This window comes from Oncorhynchus mykiss, chromosome 2 (assembly GCF_013265735.2).
Source record: "Oncorhynchus mykiss isolate Arlee chromosome 2, USDA_OmykA_1.1, whole genome shotgun sequence".
Taxonomy (NCBI): domain Eukaryota; kingdom Metazoa; phylum Chordata; class Actinopteri; order Salmoniformes; family Salmonidae; genus Oncorhynchus; species Oncorhynchus mykiss.
This window is the reverse complement of record NC_048566.1, coordinates 10573057-10589241: the sequence shown is the minus strand read 5'-3', so window position 1 is coordinate 10589241 and position 16185 is coordinate 10573057. Positions and strand designations below refer to the sequence as shown.

Below are 16185 nucleotides of genomic sequence, written 5' to 3'. Positions count from 1 at the left end.
TATGAGTGACTGTCTGGGATAGTTCTAGAGAGGTCGGTATGAGTGACTGTCTGGGATAGTTCTGGATAGGTCTGTATGAGTGACTGTCTGGGATAGTTCTGGATAGAAGTCTGTATGACATAGTTCTGAAGAGAGTTCTCTATGGGATAGTTCTTGAGAGAGTTCTGTCTGGGATAGTTTTGGAGAGAGGTCTGTATGAGTGACTGTCTGGGATAGTTCTAGAGAGGTCGGTATGAGTGACTGTCTGGGATAGTTCTGGATAGGTCTGTATGAGTGACTGTCTGGGATAGTTCTGGATAGAAGTCTGTATGACATAGTTCTGAAGAGAGTTCTCTATGGGATAGTTCTAGAGAGAGTTCTGTCTGAGTGACTGTCTGGGATAGTTTTGGAGAGAGGTCTGTATGGGATCGTTCTGGAGAGAGTTCTGTCTGAGTGACTGTCTGGGATTGTTCTGTATGAGTGACTATCTGGGATAATTCTGGAGAGAGTTCTGTATGAGTGACTGTCTGGGATAGTTCTGGAGAGGGTTCTGTCTGAGTGACTGTCTGGGATAGTTCTGGAGAGAGGTCTGTATGAGTGACTGTCTGGGATAGTTCTGGAGAGGGTTCTGTCTGAGTGACTGTCTGGGATAGTTCTGGAGAGAGTTCTGTATGAGTGACTGTCTGTGATAGTTCTGGAGAGAAGTCTGTATGAGTGACTGTATGAGATAGTTCTAGAGAGAGTTCTGCCTGAGTGACTGTCTGGGATAGTTTTGGAGAGAGGTCTGTATGAGTGACTGTCTGGGATAGTTCTAGAGAGAGTTCTGTCTGGGATAGTTCTAGAGAGGTCGGTATGAGTGACTGTCTGGGATAGTTCTGGAGAGGTCTGTATGAGTGACTGTCTGGGATAGTTCTGGAGAGAAGTCTGTATGACATAGTTCTGAAGAGAGTTCTCTATGGGATAGTTCTTGAGAGAGTTCTGTCTGGGATAGTTTTGGAGAGGTCTGTATGGGATTGTTCTGGAGATAGTTCTGTATGGGTGTCTCTATGGGATAGTTCTAGAGAGAGTTCTGTCTGAGTGACTGTCTGGGATAGTTTTGGAGAGAGGTCTGTATGGGATTGTTCTAGAGAGAGGTCTGTATGAGTGACTGTCTGGGATAGTTTTGGAGAGAGGTCTGTATGAGTGACTGTCTGGGATAGTTGTAGAGAGGTCGGTATGAGTGACTGTCTGGGATAGTTTTGGAGAGAGGTCTGTATGGGATTGTTCTAGAGAGAGGTCTGTACGAGTCCTGTAGGAACTGCAGGTACAGGGGACTTTTGTTGATTTAATTAAAGGATTTGTTCAATACAGACTCTGAGCTGTAATGAGAATAATACTATCAGGAAAGTTAAGTGGTGTTGAGAGTCAGTCAGTCAGTCACTCTGTCTCTCTCCACCAGCCACCTTGACTAATAATAACTCTGTGGGTGCTCCTCTCTGAGGGCCGGGAGGGGGATATGACTGAGGAAGGGAAGCACAGCACACACTCACACCACGTCGGTCATTAAGACGCTGCCAACCGGGTGCTTTTCTTATTTATTTCTATTGAGCGATGATGAGTGCTGACTGACACTTGCCTACTTCTCTAGGGAGAACCTCCCCAGCTAAACACAGATTGAAGTCAAACTTTCAGAGTAGGATGGGAATTCTAGCTAAGTTCTGATTGGATGGATCCTGGCTGTGGCAAGCATGCATGATTCAGCGGCTTCATGTCTTTGTAAACAAGAACATATGGCAATTAGACTAGATAGCATAGCCTATATACAGTCTATTAGACACATCACCCCATTCACCAAAATGGATCGCTCCTACAGACAGTGAGTCATGTGGCCGTGGCTTGCTATATAAAGCAGGCGGACAGGCATCAAGGCATTCAGTTACTGTTTGATTGAACATTAGAATGGGCAAAACCAGTGACCTAAGCGACTTTGAGTGTGGTATGATGGTCGGTGCCAGGCACGCCAGATCTAGTATCTCAGAAACGGACTCCTGGGCTTTTCCCGCATGACAGTGTCAAGGGTTTCCCCAGAATGGTGAGACAAACAAAAAACATCCAGTCAGCGTCAGTCCTGTGGGCGACAACAGTTTGTTGATGAGAGAGGTTGAATGAGAATGGCAAGAATCATGCAAGCTACAGTAACGGGCAGGCTACAAACAGACAAATAATGGCTCAGTACAACAGTGGTGTGCAGAACGGCATCTCGGAACACGCAACTCGTCGATTCTTGTCACGGATGGGCTATTACGACCACACCAGTTCCACTCCTATCAGCTAAAAACAACAAGAAACGGCTCCAGTGGGCAGGCACGCGATCACCAGCACTAGACAATTGTGGAGTGGAAAAACAATGCCTTGGCTGACAAATCCTGATTCCAGTTGTGTCATGCTGATGGCAGAGTCAGGGTTTATCGTAAGCAGCATGAGTCCATGGACCCATCCTGCCTGGTGTCAACAGTACAGGCTGGTGGCAGTGGTGTACCGCTGTCCAATCTGCTGCAACTGCGTGATGACATCACGTCAGCATGGGCCAACATCCCTGTGGAATGTTTCCAACTTGTAGAATTCATGCCCCAAAGAATTCAGGCTCTTCTGGAGGCAAAGGGGGTCCGACCCAGGACTAGATGGGTGTACCTAATAAACTGTCCGGCGATGGTATGTTTTCATGTTATTTATGCAGTATTTCCCTGCATGGTTAAAACATTTCAAATTGAATTGATATGTGAAATGCTTACACCACTTTACATGCACTTAACTGCAATTCTAGCTGTGTTTGCATGTCAGATTTTCATGACCACAGCTGATTCTGAAATTCCAAACAAACGGTGAGAATAAGATGTCAAGAAGAGAGTTGCTTGTTCTCTTGTTAAGGGCAGCAACCCACATACCGTAACATTGCAGCGAGTGTAGCAGCATCAGCAAATGTTTCAGGAGGGAGAGGAAGATGGAGGGAAAGTCTGGGCGTGAGAGAGAGGGGAGCCTGAATGCCAGAGATGGAAAGGGAGAAGGAGACTGGGAAGAGAAGGCAAGGCAGCGAGAGATAGGGAGACTGGGAGGAGAAGGCGAGAGAGAGAGAGACGGGGCAGGTGAATCAAGTGAGAGAGGACAGAGAGAGAGAGAAGCGGGCAGGATAAACGACTGAGAGGAGAGAGAGAGAGAGAGACGGGCAGGAGAAACGACTGAGAGGAGAGAGAGAGAGACGGGCAGGAGAAGCGACTGAGAGAGGACAGAGAGAGAGAGAGAGAGACGGGCAGGAGAAGCGACAGAGAGAGAGAGAGAGACGGGCAGGAGAAGCGACTGAGAAGAGAGAGAGAGAGACGGGCAGGAGAAGCGACTGAGAGAGGACAGAGAGAGAGAGAGATGGGCAGGAGAAGCGACTGAGAGAGGACAGAGAGAGAGAGAGAGACGGGCAGGAGAAGCGACTGAGAGAGGACAGAGAGAGAGAGAGATGGGCAGGAGAAGCGACTGAGAGAGGACAGAGAGAGAGAGAGAGACGGGCAGGAGAAGCGACTGAGAAGAGAGAGAGAGAGACGGGCAGGAGAAGCGACTGAGAGAGGACAGAGAGAGAGAGAGACGGGCAGGAGAAGCGACTGAGAGAGGACAGAGAGAGAGAGAGAGACGGGCCAGACTTGAGCTGCCTGCAGGAAATATTTATGAGCGTGAAGAAGATGTTCCCAGTGCCAATGATGAAAGGTGTGTTTGGGAACAGAGGCAGTGGCGGTGGTGTATCTGTACCAGGGAGAGGGAGCCAGGGGCTTCAACCCTCCTCCTCTATCTCCTAGTCCTGGCCACCGCACCGCTCCACTCCACACAGCTCTCCACTCACATTAAACATGTATCAGTCCAACACAGGAGCTACTGTAATGCTCTGCTCCTAATCAGCTGCAGCCTAATCTCTCTCTGAAGCATAGCCCAATTCCCTATATAGTGCACTACTTTTGGCTCCGGTTAAAAGTAGTGCACTACATAGGGAGTAGGATGCCATTTGGGACGAATCACCTCTGGATGATTCGTAATAATAACCAGTTACATCACACACTGCTACATTTTTTGTGAGCTAGAGAACCCACTGGGCACAGACGTCAATTCAACGTCTATTCCATGTTGGTTCAACGTAATTGAATTGAAACGACGTGGAAACAACATTGATTCAGCCAGTGTGTGCCGAGTGGGAAGTGTCTCTTTTAAAAGAACGTAGACATTCTTCAAGGGAGATTGTATCTTAAAGTATTGTAGTACTCAATGGTAATAATTTCAGAGATCCTTTCCACACTGTCTTGTAGGTGTTTTGCTGTCTGACTTATTACATGCCAGCTCCATCTTTGCATTCTTCTGTAATCTTCTAAATACACATTTCACAAAGTTAAAACCCATTTTGATATTTTTTTGGTTTTAATATCACTCTTATTCATTAAACATGCCATTTAAACGGAGAGGATAGAGTTCTAAGCAGAGAGATGAAAACAAGCCGGATAATGAAAGGCTTAGCTGGCGGTCCTGAATTTACATTGAGCGTTCTTCTGGTCCAGGTGCTGCGCTGCTGCTTCAAAAGGGACATAATTACACACAGGCACTTGTTGCAGGCTGGGGAAACCACAAGAGAGGCTGCAGGGCTCCTCTCAGTCTGACACGGCTAACACTCTGGGAGAACATACAGCACAGGCTCAAACTAGAGGAGACACAAAGGCTAAGCTTAGTAAAGACTTATAGCTACCACTATGATAAGAGTCTTCTTCTCATATAGAATTGTTTACTGGGGATTTTTCGATCCTCGTGTAGTGGAGATACTAAGCTTAGTAAAGAGCTGCATTGAACTCTGTTTTGTCCTCATAGTTTTGTGTTCAATCCCCATGTAGGCCCTACAGTATTATGGTTTATGGTTCTTAAGGTTATGGTTTTAGGCCCTACAGTATTAGCCCTAGGTTATGGTTTTAGGCCCTACAGTATTAGCCCTAGGTTATGGTTTTAGGCCCTACAGTATACACCCTAGGATATGGTTTTAGGCCCTACAGTATTAGCCCTAGGTTATGGTTTTAGGCCCTACAGTATTAGCCCTAGGTTATGGTTTTAGGCCCTACAGTATACACCCTAGGATATGGTTTTAGGCCTACAGTATTAGCCCTAGGTTATGGTTTTAGGCCCTATAGTATACACCCTAGGTTATGGTTTTAGGCCCTACAGTATTAGCCCTAGGTTATGGTTTTATGCCTACAGTATTAGCCCTAGGTTATGGTTTTAGGCCTACAGTATTAGCCCTAGGTTATGGTTTTAGGCCTACAGTATTAGCCCTAGGTTATGGTTTTAGGCCTACAGTATTAGCCCTAGGTTATGGTTTTAGGCCTACAGTATTAGCCCTAGGTTATGGTTTTAGGCCTACAGTATTAGCACTAGATTATGGTTTTAGGCCTACAGTATTAGCCCTAGGTTATGGTTTTAGGCCTACAGTATTAGCACTAGATTATGGTTTTAGGCCTACAGTATTAGCCCTAGGTTATGGTTTTAGGCCTACAGTATTAGCACTAGGTTATGGTTTTAGGCCCTACAGTATTAGCCCTAGGTTATGGTTTTAGGCCTACAGTATTAGCCCTAGATTATGGTTTTAGCCCTACAGTATTAACCCTAGGTTATGGTTTTAGGCCTACAGTATTAGCCCTAGGTTATGGTTTTAGGCCCTACAGTATTAGCCCTAGGTTATGGTTTTAGGCCCTACAGTATTAGCCCTAGGTTATGGTTTTAGGCCCTACAGTATTAGCCCTAGGTTATGGTTTTAGGTCCTACAGTATTAGCCCTAGGTTATGGTTTTAGGCCCTACAGTATTAGCCCTAGGTTATGGTTTTAGGCCCTACAGTATTAGCCCTAGGTTATGGTTTTAGGCCCTACAGTATTAGCCCTAGGTTATGGTTTTAGGCCCTACAGTATTAGCCCTAGGTTATGGTTTTAGGCCCTACAGTATTAGCCCTAGGTTATGGTTTTAGGTCCTACAGTATTAGCCCTAGGTTATGGTTTTAGGCCCTACAGTATTAGCCCTAGGTTATGGTTTTAGGCCCTACAGTATTAGCCCTAGGTTATGGTTTTAGGTCCTACAGTATTAGCCCTAGGTTATGGTTTTAGGCCTACAGTATTAGCCCCAGGTTATGGTTTTAGGCCCTCTGTATTAGCCCTAGGTTATGGTTTTAGGCCCTACAGTATTAGCCCCAGGTTATGGTTTTAGGTCCTACAGTCTAGACATTAGTTAAAGGCTTTCATCCCTTTTCATGTTGAATTAGACTCCTGTTTGGAATGATTTTCCAGTTAGTCCAGGGTAATCTACAGTATATCTGCAAAACAAATGTAAGTAATTGAAATGTTTCTTGTAGAACAGTTAAACAAGGAAATAAAATGGTGTTTAAAATAGCTCTCATGCCCACGCATTTTGAGAACTTCTTGGATGAGTACTTTTTGTTGTTGTTGCATCCTATGTACATTTTTTCCCAGTGTGTTAGATGCTAGTATTAATACAGTAGCAGTGTTTTATTTAGAAAAATAGAGAATTAGCCGCACTCCACTCCACAGGTGTGCCCAATGTCCTTTAATGGCGGTTTTCAAATTGGCACCCTATTTTCTATTTAGTGCACTACATTTGTACCAGGGAGTTAGATCAGGGTTCTCCAACTTTTTCTCTCAAAATAAATCCTGAGCCACTCGTATACAAGCAGCATATTGGTAGGCCCAATAGCAATAGCTATTGACCTAATTTGATGTTCTTTACCATATATTTTCAATGCCCCTCCCTGCCTCTGTTCATAACATTAGATTTTCAAAGCCCCTCCCTGCCTCTGTTCATAACATTAGATTTTCAATGCCCCTCCCTGCCTCTGTTCATAACATTAGATTTTCAATGCCCCTCCCTGCCTCTGTTCATAACATTAGATTTTCAATGCCCCTCCCTGCCTCTGTTCATAACATTAGATTTTCCATGCCCCTCCCTGCCTCTGTTCATAACATTAGATTTTCAATGCCCCTCCCTGCCTCTGTTCATAACATTAGATTTTCAATGCCCCTCCCTGCCTCTGTTCATAACATTAGATTTTCAATGCCCCTCCCTGTCTCTGTTCATAACATTAGATTTTCAATGCCCCTCCCTGCCTCTGTTCATAACATTAGATTTTCAAAGCCCCTCCCTGCCTCTGTTCATAACATTAGATTTTCAATGCCCCTCCCTGCCTCTGTTCATAACATTAGATTTTCAATGCCCCTCCCTGCCTCTGTTCATAACATTAGATTTTCAATGCCCCTCCCTGCCTCTGTTCATAACATTATATATTCAATGCCCCTCCCTGCCTCTGTTCATAACATTAGATTTTCAATGCCCCTCCCTGCCTCTGTTCATAACATTAGATTTTCAAAGCCCCTCCCTGCCTCTGTTCATAACATTAGATTTTCAATGCCCCTCCCTGCCTCTGTTCATAACATTATATTTTCAATGCCCCTCCCTGCCTCTGTTCATAACATTAGATTTTCAAAGCCCCTCCCTGCCTCTGTTCATAACATTAGATTTTCAAAGCCCCTCCCTGCCTCTGTTCATAACATTAGATTTTCAATGCCCCTCCCTGCCTCTGTTCATAACATTAGATTTTCAATGCCCCTCCCTGCCTCTGTTCATAACATTAGATTTTCAATGCCCCTCCCTGCCTCTGTTCATAACATTAGATTTTCAATGCCATTTTCAGACTTCACTTTCTGAAAGGTTGGAATAAGTAGTGACGCATCGCATGACTCCAAGGTTTTCTCTGTGTGTGTTTTGTTTATGCTGTTTTAGTCTAGTATAGTTGCCTTTGTAACATCAGGTTAAAACATGCTCTGAGTTACAGCACACCTTATACACAGTAGCCTCCAGCGTGCCTTACCTTTGTGAAAAGGGAGTCTGTGTACAGTATGTCCACACCGGTATGAAAGATAGTTAGTTGTACAAACGGGCGTGTTTAAAAAAACGGCCTCAGCTTTTCTTCACAGTGATTTTGTATGGTTGTTGTGTGGAGAGAGAAGAGAAACCTTGAGGCTGCTGTGCTGTGTGGAGTATCTTGACTTGAGTTGTATTCGTTTCTGGTTGACTTGTTCTACTGACACAACAAGGCCTTTCTGACTGGAATGTTCCCCCTCACTATGTTCACTCTTCGGGCCTGTCCCAAATGGCACCCTATTCCCTATATAGTGCACTACGTGGACTCTGGTCAAAAGTAGTGCACTATGTACAGAATAGGGTGCCATTTGGGACGCAGATTCCTTAACTCCTCACTCGCCCTCTAGCAGCTTGTCAATCAGTGCAGGTGTCCTCCTACTCAGCACCTCAACTATATCAGAACCTAGAGCCCTCTTTCTCTCTCTCTCTCTCGCTGTCTCTCTCTCTCTCGCTGTCTCTGTCTCTCTCGCTGTCTCTGTCTCTCTCGCTGTCTCTCTCTCTCGCTGTCTCCGCTGTCCCTCTCTCAATTAAATTAAATTCAAAGGGCTTTATTTGCATGGGAAACAAGTGAAATAGATAATAAACAAAAGTGTAAACACTACACTTACAAAAGTTTCAAAGGAATAGAGACATTTCAAATGTCATATTATGTCTATACATAGTGTTGTCACGATGTGCAAATAGTTAAACTACAAAAGAGAAAATAAATAAACATAAATATGGGTTGCATTTACAGTGGTGTTTGTTCTTCACTGGTCACAAATCCTGCTGCTGTGATGGCACACTGTGGTATTATCAAAATTGGATTTGTTTTCAAATTCTTTGTGGATCTGTGTAATCTGAGGAAAATATGTGTCTCTAATATACATTGGGCAGGAGGTTAGATAGTGCAGCTCAGTTTCCACCTCATTTTGTGGGCAGTGTGGACATAACCTGTCTTGTCTTGAGAGCCAGGTCTCATAGGGCACTACTACTGTTGGCCAAGGCCTCTAGGGTTCTGCACAAAACGAGTAGGGAGGAGGGTGCTGTTTTGGACACAGTCCAGTCATGTGGTTGGGGTGGGTTACTGTGTGTGGCTGTAGTGTACAGTCGTGGCCAAAAGTTTTGAGAATGACACAAATATACATTTTCACATAGTCTGCTGCCTCACTTTGTATGGTGGCAATTTCCATATACTCCACAACGTTATGAAGAGTGATCTGATGAATTGCAAAGTCACTCTTTGCCATGCAAATGAACTGAATACCCCCCAAAAAAATTTCCACTGCACTTCAGCCCTGCCACAAAAGGACCAGCTGACATGTCAGTGATTCTCTCATTAGCACAGGTGTGCGTGTTGACGAGGACAAGGCTGGAGATCACTCTCATTCTGATTGAGTTTGAATAACAGACTGGAAGCTTCAAAAGGAGGGTGGTGCTTGGAATCATTGTTCTTCCTCTGTCAACCATGGTTACCAGCAAAGTAAACACGTGCCGTCATCATTGCTTTGCACAAAAAGGGCTTCACAGGCAAGGATATTGCTGTCAGTAAGATTGCACCTAAATCAACCATTTATCGGATCATCAAGAACTTCAAGGAGAGCGGTTCAATTGTTGTGAAGAAGGCTTCAGGGCGCCCAAGAAAGTCCAGCAAGCGTCTCCTTAAGTTGATTCAGCTGCGGGATCGGGGCACCACCAGTACAGAGCTTGCTCAGGAATGGTAGCAGGCAGGTGTGAGTGCATCTGCACGCACAGTGAGGCAAAGACTTTTGGAGGATGGCCTGGTGTCAAGAAGGGCAGCAAAGAAGCCACTTCTCTCAAGGAAAAACATCAGGGACAGACTGATATTCTGCAAAAGGTACAGAGATTGGACTGCTGAGGACTGGGGTAAAGTAATTTTCTCTGATGAATCCCCTTTCCGATTGTTTGGGGCATCCGAAATAAAGCTTGTCCGGAGAAGACAAGGTGAGCGCTTACCATCAGTCCTGCGTGCATGTGTCATGCCAACAGTAAAGCATCCTGAGACCATTCATGTGTGGGGTTGCTTCTCAGCCAAGGGAGTGGACTCACTCACCATTTTGCCTAAGAACACAGCCATGAATAAAGAATGGTACCAACACATCCTCCGAGAGCAACTTCTCCCAACCACCCAGGAACAGTTTGGTGACAAACAATGCCTTTTCCAGCATGATGGAGCACCTTGCCATAAGGCAAAAGTGATAACTAAGTGGCTCGGGGAACAAAACATTGATATTTTGGGTCCATGGCCAGGAAACTCCCCAGACCTTAATCCCATTGTGCTTGTGGTCAATCCTCAAGAGGCTGGTGGACAAACAAAAACCCACAAATTCTGACAAACTCAAAGTATTGATTATGCAATGGGCTGCCATCAGTCAGAAGTTAATTGACAGCATGCCAGGGCGGATTGCAGAGGTCTTGAAAAAGAAGGGTCAACACTGCAAATATTGACTCTTTGCATCAACTTCATGTAATTTACAAAAAAAGCCTTTGACACTTATGAAGATGCTTGTAATTACACTTCAAAATTCCATAGTAACATCCGATAAAAATATCTAATATCTAAAACTTTTGGCCACGACTGTAGTTCAGAAAGGTACTGTGGTAGAATACTGGTTTTAACTAGTGAACGCTATGTTTATTAGGTTGTTAGTAGTGATCCTCATTTCCACGTTTTTTCATTTCCTAATTTCCACGTTTTAATGGAGCTTATGATGTAACCCAGTGGAACCAGGGTAACAAGGTGACTTAATGGATGTGTGGTATATAATGGATGTGTGGTATATAATGGATGTGTGGTATATAATGGATGTGTGGTATATAATGGATGTGTGGTATATAATGGATGTGTGGTATATAATGGATCTGTGGTATATAATGGATCTGTGGTATATAATGGATCTGTGGTATATAATGGATATGTGGTATATAATGGATGTGTGGTATATAATGGATGTGTGGTATATAATGGATGTGTGGTATATAATGGATGTGTGGTATATAATGGATGTGTGGTATATAATGGATGTGTGGTATATAATGGATGCGTGGTATATAATGGACCTGTGGTATATAATGGATGTGTGGTATATAATGGATGCGTGGTATATGTGTGGTATATAATGGATGTGTGGTATATAATGGATGTGTGGTATATAATGGATGTGTGGTATATAATGGATGTGTGGTATATAATGGATGCGTGGTATATGTGTGGTATATAATGGATGTGTGGTATATAATGGATGTGTGGTATATAATGGATGTGTGGTATATAATGGATGTGTGGTATATAATGGATGTGTGGTATATGTGTGGTATATAATGGATGTGTGGTATATAATGGATGTGTGGTATATAATGGATCCGTGGTATATAATGGATCCGTGGTATATAATGGATGTGTGGTATATAATGGATCCGTGGTATATAATGGATGTGTGGTATATAATGGATGTGTGGTATATAATGGATGTGTGGTATAAAATGGATGTGTGGTATAAAATGGATGTGTGGTATATGTGTAGTATATAATGGATGTGTGGTATATAATGGATCCGTGGTATATAATGGATGTGTGGTATATAATGGATGTGTGGTATATAATGGATGTGTGGTATATAATGGATGTGTGGTATATAATGGATGTGTGGTATATGTGTGGTATATAATGGATGTGTAGTATATAATGGATGTGTGGTATATAATGGATCCGTGGTATATAATGGATCCGTGGTATATAATGGATGTGTGGTATATAATGGATCCGTGGTATATAATGGATCCGTGGTATATAATGGATGTGTGGTGTATAATGGATGTGTGGTATATAATGGATGTGTGGTATATAATGGATGTGTGGTATATAATGGATGTGTGGTATATAATGGATGTGTGGTATATAATGGATGTGTGGTATATGTGTGGTATATAATGGATGTGTGGTATATAATGGATGTGTGGTATATAATGGATGTGTGGTATATAATGGATGCGTGGTATATAATGGATGCGTGGTATATAATGGATGCGTGGTATATAATGGATGCGTGGTGTATAATGGATGTGTGGTATATAATGGATGCGTGGTATATAATGGATGTGTGGTATATAATGGATGTGTGGTATATAATGGATGTGTGGTATATAATGGATGTGTGGTATATAATGGATGTGTGGTATATAATGGATGTGTGGTATATAATGGATCTGTGGTATATAATGGATCTGTGGTATATAATGGATGCGTGGTATATAATGGATGTGTGGTATATAATGGATGTGTGGTATATAATGGATCTGTGGTATATAATGGATCTGTGGTATATAATGGATGTGTGGTATATAATGGATGTGTGGTGTATATAATGGATGTGTGGTGTATATAATGGATGCGTGGTATATAATGGATGCGTGGTATATAATGGATGCGTGGTATATAATGGATGCGTGGTATATAATGGATGTGTGGTATATAATGGATGCGTGGTATATAATGGATGCGTGGTATATAATGGATGTGTGGTATATAATGGATCTGTGGTATATAATGGATCCGTGGTATATAATGGATGTGTGGTATATAATGGATCTGTGGTATATAATGGATGTGTGGTGTATATAATGGATGCGTGGTATATAATGGATGTGTGGTATATAATGGATGTGTGGTATATAATGGATGTGTGGTATATAATGGATGCGTGGTATATAATGGATGTGTGGTATATAATGGATGTGTGGTATATAATGGATGTGTGGTATATAATGGATGTGTGGTATATAATGGATCCGTGGTATATAATGGATGTGTGGTATATAATGGATCTGTGGTATATAATGGATCTGTGGTATATAATGGATCCGTGGTATATAATGGATGCGTGGTATATAATGGATCTGTGGTATATAATGGATGTGTGGTATATAATGGATGTGTGGTATATAATGGATCTGTGGTATATAATGGATCTGTGGTATATAATGGATCCGTGGTATATAATGGATGCGTGGTATATAATGGATCTGTGGTATATAATGGATGTGTGGTATATAATGGATGCGTGGTGGGTAATGAACCACTTCACATTTTAGCCATTGTAATGATTTGTGTAAATCAAATTGTTACTTGCTAATTGTGTTGTTTTGCTTTTCTTTGAGGTGTGACCTTCAGGTTCTTGTAGGATTCAGGATTGTGTTTTATTTAGCCTAGCTAACCTATCTTGGGCATTCCATTGTATTGTGCTATGTGTGTGTGTTGGGTTCATCCGTGTGTGTATGTCCGTCCGTGTGTGTGTCTGTATGTGTGTCTTTAGGAGGAGCTGGTTGTGAACCACATGGTGTGTAAGATGGTGGAGAACGTGTGTACCCCGGCGTCTCACTACGCCCAGGGCTTCATCACCGCGGAGATAGGCCCCATGCTCTGGTACCTGTTCACACACTCCAGCGTCGACTCACTACGCGTCAGCGCCATCTCAGTAAGTACAAACTCAATACACTAACAAGGGAAATCTGAACTCACTCATTCACTATAATATTTCACTTTCATTTGTGATTGAAGTAGAGATACTGTGTGTACTGATGAAATACCACTGGGTGGATTATGTCCATGTATATAACCTGCATCGGGACTAATATCTTGATACCAGACCAAGGTTCCTATTTAAACTGTTTCTTGATTGAGTTTGTCTGACCCAAAGAAACCAATGCAATAGTCCCAAATGTACAAACCCTGCCTATCCGGCACTTCAGACACTTTTAGAAGCCAGCTGTGTTTGAAAGAGAACTTGATGATGACTGAGGCCTTCCTGTGTTATTAACTTCATACAGGCCCTGTGTAGAATCACCCGCCTCTCAGCCAGTGCCTTCCACAGTGTGATTGACAAGGTGGGGCTGCCAGCCATCTTAGCCAGCCTGGTGTCGGGGATCAGCCGTGTCCAGCAGCACATACTCACCATGTTCTCTGCCATGCTGGCGTCAGGGGCCCACGCCCAGCTACACAGACTAGTCCAGGAGCGGGTATGTAGGATACTGTAGTGTAACACCTTGTTAAACACCAACAGTCCTAAATGCTACTCTATTCCCTACATGACTCCCGAGTGGCGCAGTGGTCTAAGGCACTGCATCTCAGTGCTAGACGCGTCACTACAGACCCTGGTTCGAATCCAACTGTAGGCCGTCATTGTAAATAAGAATTTGTTCTTAACTGACTTGTCTAGTTAAATAATGGTTAAAAATAAAATAGTGCACTACTTTTGACCCTATGGGCCCTGGGCAAAGGTAGTGCACTATAGGGAATAGGGTGCCATTTGGGACGAAGGAAATGAAAGCACAACTATAGCCCCTCATTCAACTGTCACTGTGAGGCTAAGAGTGTGGCCTGTGCCATGGCTGTATGGGATTGGTGTTGTCTCTGTGTGGACGTGTTTCAGCCCTGTGCCATCTTCTTCAGCACTAAACATCTCATCTGACCCGGCACCGCCGCCCTCTCCCTAACGTCTGAAAGATAATTGGCCATTATCAGCTTGTGCTGCTAGTTCCAGCCAACACAGGAGATGAATCCCATCTCCTCTCCTCTTCTTCTCCTCTCTCCTCTCCATCTCCCTCTATCTTTAATCCTCTGGCCCAGTTAGGGTTAGTTGTAAGTATGAACAAATAATGGAATATAAATCTCTCCCAACGGAACACATGCAGCCAAAGCCAGATAAGATGCAGATAAGAAAGAGAAAGATTTGTCTGCATGTGATGTCTAGTCTGTCTCAGGGCCTCACCAACTGGGATGGGAGAGAATCATTTTCTTCAAAGAGAGGAGTTCTCTTATTTCCTGAGGTTGACTTGACTCCCAGTCACTGAGACTTGAACAAACATGCCTTATTCCTACTGATGATTATCTTTAAATATTCATCTTGCTTTCAGGATTCTCCACTAAGAGGGGCAGTACTGTTTCGTAATAGTAGCAGGATTGTTAATGCACAAACAAGGCCCTCCCTCCCAGTAAAGTTCCTATAGACACAAATGAGCCGGTGAAAGTGATTTAAGAAGGTACTGTACATCGCTGCCTTCAAGGTTCTGTGAGATTTCCATTGGTCATTTAGTTTGACCTGAATGAATCTACATGTCCATTTCCAATGTAACTGGGGAAAACAAGTCTTTGAGTGCATACAACTTACAGCGTCACCTTTGCACCAATTATAAAATGCTATACATTTTCCTCATGAATTCCCTTGACAAATAGAAGTCCGGAAAGCCTTGTTTATTCATGCATTGTCTTTGCATAAATGTTTTATTTCAATGAATCTCTAAGCAACTCCACTAATTGGGGAAGGAGCTGCAACAATCTTCTAGTGCAGCTTGGAATACTGTTGATGTAATTACAGTTTATGCAGCAGGGTAGACCAGAGGCTTTTGAAATGAATGAACTCAACTGCTCACACACAACCACAGCCAGTATTTAATCACAGTATTTAGGAGTGTTCATGTCTGTCTTACTTCTGCTGTCCTTTTCCATTTTCCTCCTGATTGTGACAGTGAATCAATTCTGACTCATTTGCTGCCCAGTAAATAGCGTTGAGCCAATTAGTCCTATTAACCTATGGTTTTATGATAAGTGTATTGTTTTGGAGAGGCTGTCGTTTCCACCCTCCCAGCACCTTCCAGATAGTGTAAGTAATAACACCTGTAGCAGCCCACAGGGAGCCTTCCAGGTTAGTGTAGCTCAGTATCAGGTCAACACTATAGCTGGCTCTACTGGTCAGTTAAGACTCAGTGTAGCTCAGTATCAGGTCAACACTATAGCTGACTCTACTGGTCAGTTAAGACTCAGTGTAGCTCAGTATCAGGTCAACACTATAGCTGACTCTACTGGTCAGCTAAGACTCAGTGTCAGGTCAACACTATAGCTGGCTCTACTGGTCAGCTAAGACTCAGTGTAGCTCAGTGTCAGGTCAACACTATAGCTGGCTCTACTGGTCAGTTTAGACTCAGTGTAGCTCAGTATCAGGTCAACACTATAGCTGACTCTACTGGTCAGTTTAGACTCAGTGTAGCTCAGTATCAGGTCAACACTATAGCTGACTCTACTGGTCAGCTAAGACTCAGTGTCAGGTCAACACTATAGCTGGCTCTACTGGTCAGCTAAGACTCAGTGTAGCTCAGTGTCAGGTCAACACTATAGCTGGCTCTACTGGTCAGCTAAGACTCAGTATCAGGTCAACACTATAGCTGACTCTACTGGT

The 16185-nt window shown here is 43.2% G+C and overlaps 1 protein-coding gene across 2 annotated transcripts in view; it reads left to right on the top strand.

Moving 5' to 3' along the window:
* The window catches only part of LOC110520767 (serine/threonine-protein kinase ULK4), a 209529-nt gene that overhangs the window by 22206 nt on the left and 171138 nt on the right, over nt 1-16185 (top strand). For both annotated transcript variants that reach the window (XM_036937563.1, XM_036937571.1), the window contains exons 20-21: nt 13267-13428; nt 13781-13969. In XM_036937563.1, coding sequence (XP_036793458.1) covers nt 13267-13428; nt 13781-13969 — 351 coding nt within the window. The remainder of the gene's footprint in view (nt 1-13266; nt 13429-13780; nt 13970-16185) is intronic.